The sequence below is a fragment of the Aquarana catesbeiana genome, linkage group LG08, assembly GCF_042186555.1.
Source record: "Aquarana catesbeiana isolate 2022-GZ linkage group LG08, ASM4218655v1, whole genome shotgun sequence".
Lineage (NCBI taxonomy): Eukaryota > Metazoa > Chordata > Amphibia > Anura > Ranidae > Aquarana > Aquarana catesbeiana.
The window spans coordinates 291680790-291700724 of record NC_133331.1 but is presented as its reverse complement, the minus strand read 5'-3'; the positions used below and the strand labels follow the sequence as shown (position 1 = coordinate 291700724).

At 45.6% G+C, this 19935-nt stretch overlaps 3 protein-coding genes across 3 annotated transcripts in view; 1 reads left to right on the top strand and 2 right to left on the bottom strand.

Moving 5' to 3' along the window:
- LOC141104959 (uncharacterized) overlaps window positions 1–19935 on the top strand; it is a 664134-nt gene that overhangs the window by 500678 nt on the left and 143521 nt on the right. The gene's annotated exons all lie outside the window — the stretch shown is intronic.
- LOC141105449 (uncharacterized) overlaps window positions 1–19935 on the bottom strand; it is a 57399-nt gene that overhangs the window by 13328 nt on the left and 24136 nt on the right. The window contains exons 7-14 of the mRNA XM_073595305.1: window positions 17426–17523; window positions 17141–17338; window positions 16850–17059; window positions 16539–16760; window positions 16251–16457; window positions 16024–16126; window positions 13157–14724; window positions 318–1697 (exon numbers count right to left, since the gene is read on the bottom strand). Of these exons, the coding sequence (XP_073451406.1) occupies window positions 318–1697; window positions 13157–14724; window positions 16024–16126; window positions 16251–16457; window positions 16539–16760; window positions 16850–17059; window positions 17141–17338; window positions 17426–17523 (3986 nt within the window). The remainder of the gene's footprint in view (window positions 1–317; window positions 1698–13156; window positions 14725–16023; window positions 16127–16250; window positions 16458–16538; window positions 16761–16849; window positions 17060–17140; window positions 17339–17425; window positions 17524–19935) is intronic.
- On the bottom strand, window positions 2312–4012 carry LOC141104953 (gastrula zinc finger protein XlCGF53.1-like). The gene is made up of 3 exons (XM_073594761.1): window positions 3952–4012; window positions 3630–3742; window positions 2312–2701 (listed from the first exon to the last, which is right to left on the bottom strand). Exons 2-3 carry the CDS (start codon window positions 3723–3725, stop codon window positions 2471–2473), a joined length of 327 nt encoding a protein of 108 aa, XP_073450862.1. The 5' UTR covers window positions 3726–3742; window positions 3952–4012; the 3' UTR covers window positions 2312–2470.

Here is a 19935-nt window from a genome sequence, read left to right as displayed (position 1 = left end):
CAAAATGTACTCAGCCAATGAGAGGTAATGACTCCATTTTTATTTTTCTCCTGCTATCAATGGCCAACACAGTACAACACTTCATCCATGTCTTTGGTGATCTCTGATCTCCTTATCAACTGTTTATTACATGATGAAGATCAGCCATGGAGTATATCTGAGGTGTATATCAGGGTGTGCTTCTTCTCCACATGTCCAGCAATATTCATATACAAGACATTTCCCGCACTCAAGGCACTAATACACCTCAAGGGTTGTGTGGGACCCCTGATGTACAGGAAGACAGGACAGGAACAATTCCCTCACTCAGGACAGGAAAGTGGCTTCTCCCCCGTGTGCAATCTCTGATGTCTGTAAAGACTGCACTTCTGTGAAAAACATTTCCCGCACTCAGGACAGGAATACGGCTTTTCCCCCGTGTGAGATCTCTCATGCTTGACAAGTTCTGATTTTTGTACAAAACATTTCCCGCACTCAGGACAGGAATACGGCTTCTCACCTGTGTGAGACCTCTGATGTTTGACAACTTGTGATTTTTCTACAAAACCTTTCCCGCACTCAGAACAGGAATACGGCTTCTCACCGGTGTGCAATTTCTGATGTCTGAAAAGATGGGACTTCTCCGAAAAACATTTCCCACACTCAGGACAGGAGTATGGCTTATTCCCCGTGTGCAATCTCTGATGAGTGGAAAGATTGGACTTCTGTGCAAAACATTTTCCGCACTCAGCACAGGAATATGGCTTCTCACCCTTGTGGGATATCTGATGTCTTTGAAGATTGGACTTTTGTGAAAAACATTTCCCGCACTCAGGACAAGAATACGGCTTCTCCCCTGTGTGAGACCTCTGATGTATGACAAGTTCTGATTTTTGTACAAAAAATTTCCCACAATCAGGACAGGAATATGTTTTTTTCACTGTGTGAAACCTTTCATGTTTGACCAGTTCTGATTTTTCTACAAAACATCTCCCACACTCAGAACAGGAATACGGCTTCTCACCTGTGTGCAATTTCAGTCTGCAAATATGTGACTTATCTGAAAAACATTTCCTGCACTCAAGACAGGAATGCGGCTCCTCCCTCGTGTGCAGTCTCTGATGAGTGTGAAGACTGGACTTCACTGAAAAACATTTCCCGCACTCAGAACAGGAATAAGGCTTTCCCCCCATGTGAGATCTTTTGTGCACAACAAGTCTGGAGTGGAAACGGAAACACTTCCCGCACTCAGTACAGGAAAACCTCTTATCTGTTGGAAAGACGGCACCGTCCCTCACAGTCTGAGGTTCCTCAGGATAAGAGGAATACGATGGTCCGGCACCGTCCCTCACAGTCTGAGGTTCCTCAGGATAAGAGGAATACGATGGTCCGGCACCGTCCCTCACAGTCTGAGGTTCCTCAGGATAAGAGGAATACGATGGTCCGGCACCGTCCCGCACAGTCTGAGGTTCCTCAGGATAAGAGGAACACGATGGTCCATCTACACTGTGTGGTGCCGGATGGACATTTGAGGTAGTCGGGTTTTCTCCTGGACTATACTGTGTGATGTCCTCATCTTCTACTTTACAGTCTGGAGACAAAGTGAGACAATCCTCTGAGGTTTTCCTCATCTCCCGTCCATCTACTAAAATAGAAATACAAAGATTATTACTAGACATGAGCAGATTGGTTCCCCTAAACCAGGACTCCGCCCACATCAGGCAGCTTTGTCTCTGAGGATCTTACAATTCCACCCTCAAGGAAACTAATAAATGGGTCCTCTGATCTCCTACCAGTTCATTTCTTTATTCATGGACCTTAGTCAGAGAGTGAGGAACCAACGAGAACTGTCTTTTATAGGAGTGACAGTGATGAGGGGATTATAGGACGAGTGTCCCCACCCCCTCTATCACTCATTACCATCTTCCCAACACAAGAAGTCCTGCACTTCCTTATTTAGTCCTGAAAAACAACAAGGCTGAGCCCCACCAGAGATCAGAGAGTGAGGATGGAAAGAACAACCAAGATGAAGACTGGACTGATCCCGAAGACTCAAGACACATATCCCAGATGCCTAAGTCCAGCAATACCTATAGTGAAAAATCAACATTTTGCTTCCGGGTGAACCCCAAAAGCTATATAAATCCAGTTGAGATACATTAATTGTTTCTGCAGCACAGAGAAGGAAGATCATCTGAGAAAAATACAGGAATACAGAGGACGGGGACATCTCTCTGGTGGGTTCCAATTACTGGATCCATCTGTAGGAAACACACACACTGACTGAATACATTGTTTCTATGTGTTTATCAGATGATGGGGGATCTAGGTGGACCCTCCGTACTGCTCTCTCCTTTACAATAATGTCTCCTCTTACCCGGTGATGTGAGGGGCGGCTGATTGTCCATCATGACGTCCTTGTAGAGATCCTTGTGTCCTTCTAAATACTCCCACTCCTCCATGGAGAAATAGACAGTGACATCCTGACACCTTATAGGAACCTGACACACACAATGATACAGTCACCATCCAGACACATCCCTTGTCTGTTACTGGATAATGTCCCAGAATTCCCAGCACCGCTCACCTCTCCTGTCAGCAGCTCCATCATCTTCTTGGTGACTTCTAGAATCTTCTCCATGTTGTGTCTCTCAGGTTTTAGGGAGTCACATGGAGGCATTGTGATGGTCATATGATCACCTGACTTCACAAGAGGAAATCTCTGTATTGAAGAACCAATAGGAATATTATATTAGAAACCCAGAATCCTCCTCACCTCTCCGGTCAGGTCTGTGTTTTATTAATAGAGATAAGAGTGATGTCATGTGACCTCCCAGAATCCTCCTCACCTCTCCGGTCAGGTCTGTGTTTTATTAATAGAGATAAGAGTGATGTCATGTGACCTCCCAGAATCCTCCTCACCTCTCCGGTCAGGTCTGTGTTTTATTAATAGAGATAAGAGTGATGTCATGTGACCTCCCAGAATCCTCCTCACCTCTCCGGTCAGGTCTGTGTTTTATTAATAGAGATAAGAGTGATGTCATGTGACCTCCCAGAATCCTCCTCACCTCTCCGGTCAGGTCTGTGTTTTATTAATAGAGATAAGAGTGATGTCATGTGACCTCCCAGAATCCTCCTCACCTCTCCGGTCAGGTCTGTGTTTTATTAATAGAGATAAGAGTGATGTCATGTGACCTCCCAGAATCCTCCTCACCTCTCCGGTCAGGTCTGTGTTTTATTAATAGAGATAAGAATGATGTCATGTGACCTCCCAGAATCCTCCTCACCTCTCCGGTCAGGTCTGTGTTTTATTAATAGAGATAAGTGATGTCATGTGACTTCCCAGAATCCTCCTCACCTCTCCGGTCAGGTCTGTGTTTTATTAATAGAGATAAGAGTGATGTCATGTGACCTCCCAGAATCCTCCTCACCTCTCCGGTCAGGTCTGTGTTTTATTAATAGAGATAAGAGTGATGTCATGTGACCTCCCAGAATCCTCCTCACCTCTCCGGTCAGGTCTGTGTTTTATTAATAGAGATAAGAGTGATGTCATGTGACCTCCCAGAATCCTCCTCATCTCTCCGGTCAGGTCTGTGTTTTATTAATAGAGATAAGAGTGATGTCATGTGACCTCCCAGAATCCTCCTCACCTCTCCAGTCAGCAGGTAGATGATCTCCAGGGTGAAGTTTAGTATCGTCTCAGTCATGTGACTCCGGTCCTCCTCCATCCTCATTCGTACCATCATGTGATCTGTACTGGTTTCTGCCAAGACAGGTAAGAAAGATAACTGAGATATATATATAAATAAGTTGGGAAATGTTCTGACTCTGAAGGGGTTAATCTAGGTTTCCACACTATATATGTGTGTATCATCATCTGCTGGAGATAAAAGACATCACAGTGACTATGGAGGAAGAGGACGAACATGACGGGGGGTAACTGGGTGTAAATAGAAAATAAGATCTTATTACCTCCTCTGCTGCCAGTTCCAGCAATGTCTCCTCTCTACTTCCTCCCGACTCAATGTTCTCTGGGAAAACATCCAATTTATACCTGACATCACTTCCTGTCTGTAGCTGACATCACTTCCTGTCTTCCATAGTGACTTCCTGTCTGGGTAAAAGTGAGATCACCATCTTGTGGAGTTTAGCGGAACTGCATCCCACAGAAATGTCTCGTAGTGTGAACACGTCCTTGTGCTGTGTGTGTATGTTCTGTATATCCTTATAGATGGGGTCATCTCCACTCCCACCAAGGGGGGAGAGAAATATATTACTACCTAGTCCAGTCTTTCACAGCCAGGGTTCTTCCAAAGGTTTCTAGGGTTGGTGAATGGCTGAACTGAATAGGTTTTCAGCGAAGTCGAACATCCAACTGCAGAATTATTACCACTGCTAGGGATGTTCACCCGCTTAGCACACAGTCAATAGATTGTTAAGGAGTAGGGCCAGGAAGCCGGCTTCTGTGTCCTTAATAACGAATGAGTCAACAGCTGAATGAAAAATAAAAACATTGCCGCATTTCCCGGAAATTTAAAATTTAAAAAAAACAAAACATTGTGGGGGTGCCCCAAAATGCAATACCAGATCCTTATCTGAACATTCAGCCCGGCAGCTCAGGAAAGGGGGTAGCATGAGTGAGCATCTCCCCTCCTGAAGCATACCAGGCCACATGCCCCCAACATGGAGGGGTGATTTGAGGCAGGGGGGCTTTGCCCCCCCACCCCAAAGCACCTTGTACCCATGTTGATGAGGACAAGGGGCTCTTCCCTACAACCCTGGGCAGTGGTTGTGTGGGTCTGCGGGCAGGGGGCCTATGTGAATGAGTAGGGGTACATAGTACCCCTACTCATTCACCAAAAAAACGTTTTTTTCAGAACTTAGTTTCCAAACTTTGCAATACATGATTATCATATTGGAAAAAATACACAATTTCTTTGCATAATGTGAAAGATGATGTTACGCCAAGTAATAGATACCTAACATGTCACGTTTTAAAATTGCGCACACTCGTGGAATGGCTACAGACTACAGTACCTAAAAATCTCTATGGGCGACGCTTTTAAAAATGTTACCGGTTACCTGTTTAGAGTTACAAATGAAGACTAGTGCTAGAATAATTGCTCTCGCTCTAACGATCATGGCGATACCTCACGTGTGGTCTGAACACTATTTATATTTGCGGGCGTGACTTATGTATGCATTTTCTTTGGCGCGCCAGCATGGAGGGATAGGGCGCTTTAAAAAAAATATTTTTTGTTTCTTTTATGTTATTTTTACACTGTCCCTTTTAAAAAAAAATCCTGATCGCTTTTATTGCTGTCACAGGTCTTCTTTATGGAGACATCTGGGGTCTATAATGAATGTAAACATCCCGTGTGACAGTAATAGGCGGTGACAGGTCCTCTTTATGGAGGGATCTGGGGTCTATAATGAATGTAAACATCCCGTGTGACAGTAATAGGCGGTGACAGGTCCTCTTTTTGGAGGGATCTGGGGTCTATAATGAATGTAAACATCCCATGTGACAGTAATAGGCGGTGACAGGTCCTCTTTTTGGAGGGATCTGGGGTCTATAATGAATGTAAACATCCCATGTGACAGTAATAGGCAGTGACAGGTCCTCTTTATGGAGGGATCAGGGGTCTATAATGAATGTAAACATCCCATGTGACAGTAATAGGCAGTGACAGGTCCTCTTTATATAGAGATCTGGGGTCTATAATGAATGTAAACATCCTATGTGACAGTAATAGGCAGTGACAGGTCCTCTTTATGGAGGGATCAGGGGTCTATAATGAATGTAAACATCCCATGTGACAGTAATAGGCGGTGGCAGGTCCTCTTTTTGGAGGGATCTGGGGTCTATAATGAATGTAAACATCCCATGTGACAGTAATAGGCGGTGACAGGTCCTCTTTATGGAGAGATCTGGGGTCTATAATGAACGTAAACATTCCATGTGACAGTAATAGGAGGTGACAGGTCCTCTTTATGGAAAGATCTGAGGTCTATAATGAACGTAAACATTACATGTGACAGTAATAGGTGGTGACAGGTCCTCTTTATGGAAAGATCTGGGGTCTATAATGAACGTAAACATTACATGTGACAGTAATAGGTGGTGACAGGTCCTCTTTATGGAAAGATCTGGGGTCTATAATGAATGTAAACATCCCTTGTGACAGTAATAGGTGGTGACAGGTCCTCTTTATGGAGAGATCTGGGGCCTATAATGCATGTAAACAGAAAATCAACCAAAAATCCAGAAAAAAAACACGACACAAATTTTATAAATGGAGTTGCAGTTCAGTGAGTAAAATAAGTATTTGATCCCCAAGCAAAACCTGACTTAGTAGTTGGTGGAGAAACCCTTGTTGGCAAGCCTAGAGGTCAGACGTTTCTAGCAGTTGGTGACCAGGTTTGCACACATCTCAGGAGGGATTTTGGTCCACTCTTCTTTACAGATCTTCTCTAATTCTTGGCTGTCGCTTGGCCACGCGAAGTTTCAGCTCCCTCCATAAATTTTATATGGGATTAAGGTCTGGAGACTTGCTAGGCCACTCCATAACCTTAATGTGCTTCTTCTTGAGCTACTACTTTGTTGCCTTGCCGGTATGTTTTGGGTCATTGTCATGCTGGAAGACCCATCCACGACCCATCTTCGGTGTTCTGGCTAGGGGAAGGTTTCAAGATTTTTTAATACATGGCCCTGTCCATTGGGGCCATGAATGTGGCAAAGTCGGTCTGTAGCTTTGGCAGAGAAATAGCCCCAAAGCATCATGTTTCCACCTCCACGCTTGACTGTAGGGATGTGTTCTTAGGGTCATAGTCAGCATTTTCCTTCTTCCAAACACGGTGAATCATGTTAACGCCAAAGAGCTCAATTTTGGTTTCATCTGACCACAGCACTCTCTGAGTCATTTAGATGTTCATTAACATGACTGTACTTGTGCCATGAGACTCACCGTGTTTGGAGGCAGAGAAATGCTGACTATGACCCTAAGAACACCATCCCTACAGTCAAACACGGAGGTGGTAACATGATGCTTTGGGGATGCTTCTCTGCTAAAGGTACAGACCGACTTTGCCGCATTGAGGGGCCAATGGACGGAATCATGTATTGTAAAATCTAGGACGAGAACCTTCTTCCCCCAGATATGTCGTGGATGGGTCTTCCAGCATGACAATGACGAGCTGTGAAGCAGTAACCAGCATGGCTCCTACCACCTTCTTGCATCTTCCTGCTGATACACCGCTGCAGCCCGCTGGGACGCCTCCCTGGATAAGTTCCGGACTCCCCAGTGACCCCAGCCACTCCTTAGAGACATATATGCCTGTTTCTCACAGACACCATGTGAGTAGACATTTGGCTGTTATTTAATAAATTCAGTTTTATCCATTGTGGCAGACCTAGCTGGGACAGAGGCTTTTGGAGAGGACTGAATGTGAGCCTCTTGCCTACAGCTTATGGGCCCTGGCATTTGGGGTACCCTTGAGGTGTTGTTACTTTGGCTTTGGGTCCTTGGACCCTGTATTTGCCATATTAGCATTAGTGACTGAGTCATACTGTTGGGACACATACTGTGAGGAGATGCTAATATCAACTCCACTCACCTGTGTGATGTCTGCTATAATGTGTTTAATGTAAATGAGTCTAGTCTGGCTTACCACAGGTTCTAAGGGTATTCCACACATTGTTGTTTGTTCTAATTAACCCTGTGTTGATGTTTATAGTAATGTGTATTGAATAGTCAATGAACTAGGAGACGTAGTCACCTAGTCTGGGTAAATGATTTAGTAAACTAGCTCATGTTAATTAGGTTACAGTTGTATTGTTAGAGTAATATGAGCAGGAGGGGGGAACCTCCTCTAACGGCATATAAAGTCTTGTAATTTTGATTCTAAATAAACAGTCCATGTTAGCAGTGAAACAAGTGTCGCCTTGTTTTGTGCTTTGTGAGCGGTTGGAATATCTGATATCTGTATCCAGACTGGGAGGAAGTGGTATATGACGGAAGCACTCAAGCAGAGTGTGGGACGTTTTGTGACATCCATATACTGCACTTAGTCTGGGGCACCTTGTTTCCTTTACTCAATATTGAGTTGGCCCACCCTTTGCAGCTTATAACAGCTTCAACTCTTCTGGGAAGGTTGTCCACAAGGTTTAGGAGTGTGTTTATGGGAATGTTTGACCATTCTTCCAGAAGCGCATTTCTGAGGTCAGGCACTGATGTTGGATGAGAAGACCTGGCTCTCATTCTCCGCTTTAATTCATCCCAAAGGTGTTCTATCGGGTTGAGGTCAGGACTCTGTGCCGGCCAGCAAAGTTTCTCCACCCCAAACTCGCTCATCCATGTCTTGAAGGACCTTGCTTTGGTCCAAATCATTTGGTGGAGGGGGGATTATGGTGTGGGGTGCTTGATTCCTTAGTCCCAGTGAAGGGAACTCTTGAGGTGTCAGCATACCAAGACATTTTGGAAAATTTTATGCTCCCAACTTTGTTCATATTAAGAAAGACGCTATCATATCTCTGGCTGTCCGTGGTAGAGTCTTTCCTGTCTTTGGGCCTAGTGACGGTGTTAAAATCACCTCCAAAGACAACTTGCCGAGATTGAAAAAGGAAAAGCAATCCTAAAAGTAATGAAAAGTAATCCTTGTAAAGAGGCATTTCCTGTCCCACCTAGTTTGTGGTCCATAAATATTTATTAAACGTAGATCATGCCCCTTCACAGAGACGTCCAGGACCCTACAACCTCCAATCTCTACCTAAATAACCCGCCGACACGTTACTATGCCATTAAAAAGTACTGCAACTCCGCTGTAATGCCGCGTACACACGGTCGGACTTTTCGTCTACAAAAGTCCAACGGACGCTGACGGACTAAAGCTGGCTGGTAATCCGATCGTGTGTGGGCTTCTCCGGACTTTCAACTGACTTTTTTAGCCTCAAATCCGACGGACTTTAGATTTGAAACATGCTTCAAATCTTTACGTCGTAAGTACGACGGACCCCGAAATCCGCTCCTCTGTGTGCTAGTCCGACGGACAAAAACCCATGCTAGGGCAGCTATTGGCTACTGGCTATGAACTTCCTTATTTTAGTCCGGTGTACGTCATCACGTACGAATCCGTCGGACTTTTGTGTGGTCGTGTGTAGGCAAGTCCGTTCGTAAGAAAGTCTGCCGCAAGTCCGCTGAAGGTACGTCGGAAGTCTGTCGGACAGGCTGTCGGACTTTTGTAGACGAAAAGTCCGACCGTGTGTACGCGGCTTAAGGCTCAGCCACAAGAGACCAGAAGGAGAGCCCACGCTTCCACTACTTCTTTGCCAGGTAGACATTGGCAAGGCTACTTAGCCGGGTCTCTTGCAAAAATAAAATATCAGCATCCATCTCACTGAGCAAAAATAAGGCCGTATTACAAGCCCTTACAGATTTTATAACATTAATCATTGCCACCATTATCGGTGTGGGAACTGCCATCAGGGTGATTGAGAAAGATGTCTCATAGCATGAGCTCCCTCCCCCCTTACTGGAGACCCTGACCTCATCAGAGTACCCTCTACCTCCTCCTCCCCCTCAGATGAGGTCCCAAACTTGTTTTCCAGAGGTAGGTCATCTACCTCCAAAGATGAACTCGAGGAGGCGGAAGACAGGACTACCTTATGCACTGCCAGCACTATCTTACCTTTGTGCACCGGTCTAAATCATTTGGTGGAGGGAAGATTATGGTATGGGGTTGTTTTTCAGGGGTTGGGCTTGGCCCCTTAGTTCCAGTGAAGGGAACTTTTAAGGCGTCGGCATACCAAGACATTTTGGACAATTTCATGCTCCCAAATTTGTGGGAGCAGTTTGGGGACGGCCCCTTCCTGTTCCAACATGACTGCGCACCAGTGCACAGAGCAAGATCCATAAAGTGATGGATGAGCGAGTTTGGGGGGAAGGAACTTGACTGACCTCAACCCCATAGAACACTTTTGGGATGAATTCAAGTGAAGACTGCGATCCAGGCCTTCTCGTCCAACATAAGTGCCTGACCTCACAAATGCGCTTCTGGAAGAATGGTCAAACTTTCTCATAGACACACTCCTAAACCTTGTGGACAGCCTTCCTAGAAGAGTTGAAGCTGTTAAAGCTGCAAAGGTTGGGCCAACCCAATATTGAACCCTACGGACTAAGACTGGGATGCCATTAAAGTTCATGTGCATGTAAAGGCAGGTGTCCCAATACTTTTGGTAATAGAGTGTATATATGATGTAAAAATCAAAATAGTGGAACTGATACTGAGCCACCAAAATGTGATCAAAATACAAAATAAAACAAACAGCTAATAGTGCAAGAAATGTCCAAATAGTGAACGTGAACAAATTTTCATCTAACAGAAATCTGCTGAACTGTTCAGCGAATCCAAAGAGCTCACTCACCAGATATCAAACAGACTTCAGCATTGAAACAGGGAACAATACACCCAAAGTGTTGCCAGATGTTCCTCCACAGTGATATCCCTCCACCAATCTAAGCACTCCCCGGAAGTTGAACCAAAAAAGGCCTTGAGCTGCTGGTGTGCAGTATGACGATTATGTAGTCCGGTGTACTGGCTGTGCGATCAATTCCAATGTGATATACGCTGTGTAAAAGAAGCTCACTGATGGGAGCCAAAGTAGTGCTCATATAGTATAGTAGTTTTTTAGATAAAAGAAGGTACATGTACTCAAGCATAAAAACATACAAAGAAAATACGTCGCTCCTACCACAAAGACGCGGCAGTGATGGCAACGGCAGCGCGTAGGCCCCTCCCAGCGCGTTTCGTGCTCAAACACGTTTTTAAGGGATAGCCGGAACGCGTTTTAACAATTTATATGTTTTTATGGCCATTTTTATGCTTGAGGTCATGTACCTGCAACCTGCCATCAGGGTGATTGAGGTAGACATTTCTTAGCCTGAACATTCAAAGGCAGCCACAACTAAAAGCGTTGATTGGGACAGTCTCGTGTGGACAGATTCTCAATAACTACACGTTAACAATAAATTGACATATGATTTTATCTTATTGATTTCTTCTGAGAATTTGTCCACACGAGACTGTCCCGATCAGCGTTTCTACTTGTTTTCACACCTCTCCTGGTGTGCACACCCACACAGCTGCTCTCTGGGCTCCCGTAGGACATTTATATGGTTCCCAGTGCAATCCATGTCCCAGTTTCCTGGCGCCAGACATTTTTGTTGCTTAATTTCTTAGCCTGATCTCCCTCCCTCCTTCCTTACTAAAGACCCTGACCTCTTCAGAGTACCCTCTATCCCATCCTCCTCCATCTGAGACATGGATTTAAAAGGACTCCTCCTCCCCCCTCAGATAAGGTCCCAAACTTGTTTTCCAGAGGTAGGTCATCTACCAAAGATGAACTTAAGGTAGAAGACTGGACTACCTTATTCCTCCTTCTCCCCACCTTAGTCCACTCTCCCTTCTACCCTGAAGAAGCATCACCCTGAAAAGCCCTAGCTTTATTATCAGCAGTGGCAACTTCCTCCTCCCTCACACTAGAGCCCCCACCAGAGGTCTTATGCTGCCTCGGGGGAAGGTCCTGATGAAGCTGCCACCTCAGACCTGCACAAATCTGCCCCTTTGGCAGCCTCAACTAATCTAGATGGCTTAGACCCATGTGAAACACTAGGCGCTTGAGACACTACTGGGGAAGAACACACAACTAAAGTAGACATCAACACAGAACACTGACACCTGCAGCTCAAGGGCTATTTTGGTTCAACTTCCAGCGAGTGCATAGATTGGTGGAGAGACATCACTGTGAAGTAACATCTGGCAACACTTTGGGTGTATTGTTCCCTGTTTCAATGCTGAAGTCTGTTTGATATCTGGTGAGTGTTCAGACACTCCATACTCACCATTTGAGGAGCTCTTTGGAATCACTGAACAGTTCAGCAGATTTCTGTTAGATGACAATTTGTTCACGTTCACTATTTGGACATTTCTTGCACTATTAGCCGTTTGTTTTATTTTGATCACATTTTGGTGGCTCAGTTCCACTATTTGGACTTTCTTCACTCATTAAGGGCTCGTTTACACTTGCTTCAAAACATGGCCTGCTCCTGGTTTGGACTTGGGTCGAAGCAATAACTCCAAGGCCAATAATAAATTACCAGTTATCTCCTCCGATTCCGCAACATGGCTAGTTGACGAACGGCCGTTTAGAAACTAACTGAAAAGCGCAACATGAAAAGCGCAAATCAACACTCACCAAACTTCTACCAACACGAAAATTAGCAGAAGAAGCCCAAAGGGTGGCGCCTGACAATTGAACTTCCTCATTATCGGCTCGTAGTACGTCTAGTACGTCGCTACGTTCGTGTTTGTTGGCTGACAATTGTGTCACGTGTGTATGCAAGACAAAATCCAGGCGCGCGCCCTTCCCACAAAAGTCTGACGCTGCAGAAAATCCTATCGGTGTGTAGGAGGCTTTACGACAAAAAAAAAAAAAATCCTACTCTAGCACCTACCTACCTAGAGGGTGCTACATATGGATATTGAAGTTTGTCGTCGATGCACCGGCACACACAATTTTTTTTTCCCCATTCAATAAATGTTTTATTATCATTTTATTTATAGCAAGATTGCAGTCATAAAATCAGGGAACAGTAAAAGGTAGAAATCCGATTGGTCAGGAAAATGACTTGTCTGGAATGTGGAGGCGGAGTCGTTATCAATGTGTGTACAATACATCAATGTGTTACATTATTAGAACAAGGTATTGTAGAAACGATCACACCATCTCCAGGGACTCTGCTTTCAGAAAATACACATTTGGGAGGTTTTACCTAATCTTCAGGCCTAAAAACGTGCATTTTAACATGGGTGCAAAAACGGTTCTGGTAGTGAAAGGGTATATTTATCTCCTGCTATCAATGGCCGACACGGTACAACACTTCATCCATGTCTTTGGTGATCTCTGATCTCCTTATCAACTGTTTCTTACATGATGAAGATCAGCCATGGAGTATATCTGAGGTGTATATCAGGGTGTGCTTCTTCCCCACATGTCCAGCAACATTCACATACAAGACATTTCCCGCACTCACTAATACACCTCGAGGGTTGTGTGGGACCCCTGATGTACGGGAAGACAGGACTTCACTGAGGAACAATTCCCTCACTCAGGACAGGAAAGTGGCTTCTTCCCCGTGTGAGATCTCTGATGTACGTAAAGACTGGACTTCACTGAAAAACATTTTCCACACTCAGGACAGGAATATGGCTTCTCCCCCGTATGCGATCTCTGATGTATGTAAAGATTGGACTTCCTTGAAAAACATTTCCCACACTCAGGACAGGAATACGGCTTCTCCCCCGTGTGCAGGCTCTGATGTCTGGCAAGTTCTGATTTTCGGGTAAAACACGACCCGCACTCAAGACAGGAATATGGCTTCTCGCCCGTGTGAGACTTCTGATGTCTGTAAAGACTGGATCGATTCGAAAACCGCGTCCCGCACTCACGACAGGAATATGGCTTCTCACCTGTGTGCGAACTCTGGTGCTCATAAAGGCAGGACTTTTCTGAAAAACATTTTCCGCACTCAAGACAAGAAAGTGGCTTCTCTCCCGTGTGCAATCTCTGATGTCTGTCAAGACTGGACTTCTCTGAAAAGCATTTCCCGCACTCAGGACAGGAATACTGCTTCTCACCCGTGTGCGATTTCTGATGTCTGTAAAGATGTGAGTTCCTTGCAAAACACTTCCCACACTCAGGACAGGAATATGGCTTCTCCCCCGTGTGCAATCTCTGATGTCTGTTATGAGAGGACTTGTCTGAAAAACATTTCCCACACTCAGAACAAAAATATGGTTTTTCACCCGTGTGAGACCTTTGATGTATGACAAGTTGTGCTTTCGTTATGAAACATTTCCCACACTCAGAACAGGAATACGGCTTCTCACCCGTGTGAGACATCTGATGTATGACAAGTTCTGACTTTTGTGCACAACACATCCCGCACTCAGGACAGGAATATAGCTTCTCACTCATGTGTAATCTCTGATGTCTGTAAAGACTGGACCTGTTTGAAAAACTTGTTCCGCACTGATGACAGGAATATGGCTTCTCACCCGTGTGCGATCTCTGATGATTATAAAGACTGGACTTCTCTAAGAAACATTTTCCACACTCGAGACAGGAAAGTGACTTTTCACCCGTGTGCAATCTTTCGTGTCTGTAAAGACTGGACTTCAATGAAAAACATTTTCCGCACTCGGGACAGGAATGCGGCTTTTCCCCCGTGTGCAATATCTGATGTCTATAGAGATGTGACTTCAATGAAAAACATTTTCCGCACTCAGGACAGGAATGCGGCTTCTCCCCCGTGTGAGATATCTGATGTCTGACAAGCTGTGATTTTTTTACAAAACCTTTCCCGCACTCAGGGCAGGGATGTGGCTTCTCACCTGTGTGAGATCTTATATGCATGATAAGACCAGATTTAAAACGGAAACACTTCCCGCACTCAGTACAGGAAAACCTTTTATCTTTTGAAAGTTTGGCACCGTCCCGCACAGTCTGAGGTTCCTCAGGATAAGAGGAATACGATGGTCCATCTACACTGTGTGGTGCCGGATGGACATTTGAGGTAGTCGGGTTTTCTCCTGGACTATACTGTGTGATGTCCTCATCTTCTACTTTACAGTCTGGAGACAAAGTGAGACAATCCTCTGAGGTTTTCCTCATCTCCCGTCCATCTACTAAAATAGAAATACAAAGATTATTACTAGACATGAGCAGATTGGTTCTCCTAAACCAGGACTCCGCCCACATCAGGCAGCTTTGTCTCTGAGGATCTTACAATTCCCCCCTCAAGGTAACTAGTAAATGGGTCCTCTGATCTCCTACCAGTTCATTTCTTTATTCATGGACCTTAGTCAGAGAGTGAGGAAACAACGAGAACTGTCTTTTATAGGAGTGACAGTGATGAGGGGATTATAGGACGAGTGTCCCCTCCCCCTCTATCACTCATTGCCATCTTCCCAACACAAGAAGTCCAGCACTTCCTTATCTAGTCCATGATTTAGTCATGAATAACAGAGGGGCTGAGCCCCACCAGAGGTCAGAGACTGAGGATGGGGGGAGAACAACCAAGATGAAGACTGGACTGATCCTGAAGACCACCATCATTGGGTTATTGACTCCTCCCTCATTATCACTTTCTGTTTAAGATTCCAAAGTTGGAGGATGTTATCACATTATTATCAACATGTAAAAGTCTGTGCTCCAACCAAATCATCATATATAAAATGTCCAGCTGGTAGGAAATGGGTGTAAAGAGAATACATATTATGTGTATATATAGCAGTGGGTAGAGGGGAGAGAGGAGAAGTCAGGACTATGTAATGTACAACATATTGTATCAGATACAACAGATAGGACTATATAGTATTTATATAGCATCAGAATTATGTAATGTACAACATAGAGCAGGAGTCAGGAGTATGTAATGTGCAATATAAAATTTTATCGTGTAAGGGTCAGGACTCATAATATTGGTGTTCAGTAATCAGTGGTGGCTTAAATGTTTACTTAACTGAGACAAGTTGCAGAGGTCCCACACCGCTGCCTCCCATCTCCTGAGACTGCACTCAGTGACTTGGGTCTGAGACTATACAGACATATCCCTCCACCCGGCACAGCCAGCAAATAACAGAGCAAGTAACCCCGGGAGAAGTGTTCTGTCAGAGATACTGCTATACCCAGGTATTGGGCAGAAGACCCAAGAAACGTGCACCAGGTGCCTAGATTGAGCAACACCAACATTTTTCTGCCAGCTGAACCCCAGAATCTCCATAAATCCAGTCTAGATACATAAATTGTGTCTGCAGCACAGAGAAGGAAGATTATCCGAGAGAAATACAGGAATACAGGACGGGGAAGACAGCTCAGGAAAGTGACCAGGGGATTACAGGCTGATATCACCCAGTTCCCACCCTACTTTGGACCAATCAGTGAGCAGTATGGGTGGAGGAATGTATTTAGTGTTAATAACCCACCTGTCTCCGTTATTCCATCCTCCTCCATAGACTGCTGATCATTCCTCACATACCTCTCTTCTTCTGTTTTAACCTCAAATTCTATATCGATTGGATCTCCACTCTAAACCAAGAAAATGAGAGAAAATATCATCTGTAAAATATAAGCTTAATTATTGTGACATCACATAATAAAATCTACATATCATCTCCACGAATCCATGTTCTAGATGCTCTGTCCCACCAACCTTGCAACAGTGAGGGATGGTGTGATCTTCCTGTGTGGAATCCCGGGAATACAGAGGACGGGGACATCTCTCTGGTGGGTTCCTGGTATTAGGTGGCTCCAACATATCCTTGTGTCCTTCTGAAATCTCCTTCATCGCCCCATACTCCTCATTCTCTTTTTTAAACTCTTCTTTAACATCAATATTATCATCCCTGAGGTTTCCACTCTGCAATATAGTATAAAACATTCATTGTAACAAACATGCTTGTGTATAAATCATAACTACCAATAATTTTCAAATATCTACCTGATGATGGTGAGGGATGGTGTGACCTTCCTGTGTAGAATCCCGGGAATACAGAGGAAGGGGACATCTCTCTGGTGGGGTTCTGTAGCTGGATGACTCCACTATGGTGTCCTGGTACAGATCTTTGTGTTCTTTTGGAACCTCAGATGCCTCCATCAACCCATCTTCATCCTTCTTAATCTCTTCTCTAACCTCAACTTTATAATCTCTCAGGTTTCCACTCTGAATATATAATAAAAATAACATCAATGGTAACAATGCATATAAAGTACAGATCCTAATGATACTATCAGTGATTGTTCCTCATCTACCTGATGATGGTGAGGGATGGTGTGATCTTCCTGTGTGGAATCCCGGGAATACAGAGGAAGGGGACATCTCTCTGGTGGGTTCCTGGTATTAGGTGGCTCCATTATGACATCCATTAGTTCTCCTGAAAACTCCTTCATCACACCATACTCCTCATCCTCCTCTTTATACTCTTCTTTAGGAACAATATTATCATCCCTGAGGTATCCACTCTGGAATGTATTGCAAAACATTTATTGTAACAAACATGCTTATGAATAAAGTATAACTATCAGTGATTGTCAATCATCTACCTGATGATGGTGAGGGATGGTGTGATCTTCCTCTGTGGAATACAGAGGACGGGGACATCTCTCTGGTGGATTCCTGGTATTAAGCGGCTCCATCATATCCTTGTGTCCTCCTGAAAGCTCCTTCATCACCCTATACTCTTCATTTTCCTCTTTATACTCTGCTTTAACAGCAATATTATTTTTCCTGAGGTTTCCACTCTGCAATATAATATAAAACATTCCTTGTAATAAACAAGCTTTTACAAGTGTATAAATTATAACTATCAGTGATTGTTCCTCATCTACCTGATGATGGTGAGGGATGGTGTGATCTTCCTGTGTGGAATCCCGGGAATACAGAGGACGGGGACATCTCTCTGGTGGGTTCCCATTACTGGATCCATCTGTAGGAAACACACACACTGACTGAATACATTGTTTCTATGTGTTTATCAGATGATGGGGGATCTAGGTGGACCCTCCGTACTGCTCTCTCCTTTACAATAAAGTCTCCTCTTACCCGGTGATGTGAGGGGCGGCTGATTGTCCATCATGACGTCCTTCCCGGCACCTCTCACCTCTCCTCGGTGATCTCTCTGGTGACTTTTAGAATGTTCGTTTTACTTCTCTATTCTATCAGGGAGGGAGGTGGAGGCAATGTGATGGTCATATGATCTCCAGACTTCACAGGAGGAAAACTCTAGATTTGAACACAAATAGTAAAATCAAATGATATTCCCAGAATCCTCCTCACCTGACTCTACATTTGAGCATGGGAAAAAAAAGGAAAATAGACGGCTGGAGGGACATCGGGAGGAGGAGTTGTGAGGTCAGTGTGACCCTCGAACCCTCCATTACTTACTACTGACCTCTAAACTCTCTGTTATGTATTACTGATATTGGAACTCTCCATTACTTACTACTGACCTCTGAACTCTCTGATCCTACTGACCTCTGAACTCTACGTAATGTACTACTGATCATGGAACTTTCCATTACTTACTACTGACCTCGGAACTCACCGAAATGTACTACTGACCTTTGAACCCTATATAACTTACTGCTGACCTCTCTGATACTACTGACCTCTGAACTCTTTGATATTACTGACCTCTGAACTCTCTGATACTTACTACTGACCTCTGAACTTTCCGTAATGTACTACTGATCTTGAAACTCTAAATCACTTACTATTGACCTCTGAACCCTACATAACTTACTGCTGATCTCTGAACTCTCCGTTACTTACCTCTGAACTCTCTGTAATGTACTACTAACCTCTGAAATCTCCGTTTTATACTACTGACCTCTGAACTCTGCAATACTTACTACTGACCTCTCTAATACTTACCACAGCCTTCAGTTGTGAGTAGTGACACTGAGTTCAGAGGTTAGTGCAAAGTGAAGTAGAATTCAGAGGTCATTTGTGACACAGAGTACAGAAGTAAGTGACCGTCTGCCTCATCTCTGCACTGCTGATCTCTGTTTTCCTTCTCCCTCGACTCGGCACAATACTCCGGGTATTGCAGCTCCAGCTCTTTTCCCTTTTCTCATATTCCCTGGTCCAGTAGGCCTGCACAGGGAGTAGGGAGGATTGAGTATGGTTGGCTTATAGCCCCACCTCCCTGTCCGGGTCTTTAGAACCTGCCCCCGCCCCAGTATAGAGCCAATCACAGTCAGTCATAGCCTCGCCCCCCTACTACCTGTGCAGACCTTTAGTACCCCCCAAATGCAGGACGCTCTCTCCCACCAGCAGCAGGCTCTCCCCTTCTTCAGCAGAGCTAATGTCTTGCTTGTGAAATGGCAGGTAAGTTACGGACTAGTCTGGTTGGTCCCCCTCCTTACCCGTCTCAATGCAGCGCTACTTGAAGGAGCAGCCAGTGTAGGGATCAGCCTCAGTACAGGGAGCAACCCACAGCTTACAGAATGAGACAGCAGGAGAGAGGTATATACAGTCCACCACTGAGCACCACGGTCCCCCCGTCCATCCCACGGTCCCCCGTCCATCCCATGGTCCCCCCGTCCATCCCATGGTCCCCCCGTCCATCCCATGGTCCCCCCGTCCACCCCACCATCCCCCTGTCCACCCCACCGTCCCCCTGTCTATCCCAAGGTCCCCCTGTCCATCCCGCGGTTCTCCTGTCCATCCCACCATCCCCCTGTCCATCCCACCGTCCCCCTGTCCATCCCATGGTCCCCCCGTCCATCCCGTGGTCCCCCTGTCCACCCCACCGTCCCCCTGTCCACCCCACCATCCCCCTGTCCACTCCACCGTCCCCCTGTCCACTCCACCGTCCCCCTGTCTATCCCGAGGTCCCCCTGTCCATCCCGCGGTTCTCCTGTCCATCCCACCATCCCCCTGTCCATCCCACCGTCCCCCTGTCCATCCCACCATCCCCCTGTCCATCCCACCATCCCCCTGTCCATCCCACCATCCCCCTGTCCATCCCACCGTCCCCCTGTCCATCCCACCATCCCCCTGTCCATCCCACCATCCCCCTGTCCATCCCACCATCCCCCTGTCCATCCCACCATCCCCCTGTCCATCCCACGGTCCTCCTGTCCATCCCACGGTCCTCCTGTCCACCCCACGGTCCCCCTGTCCATCCCACCGTCCTCCTGTCCACTCCACCATCCCCTTGTCCACCCCACCGTCCCCTTGTCCCCATCCCACCTTCTCCCCTCCTTTCCTCCCACCCCACCATCCAATTGTCCCCCCGTCCATCCCACCGTCTCTCCATATATCCCACTGTCCCCCTGTCCATCCCACTGCCCCATTGACCACTCTGCAGACCCCCCCCCCCACCCATCCACCC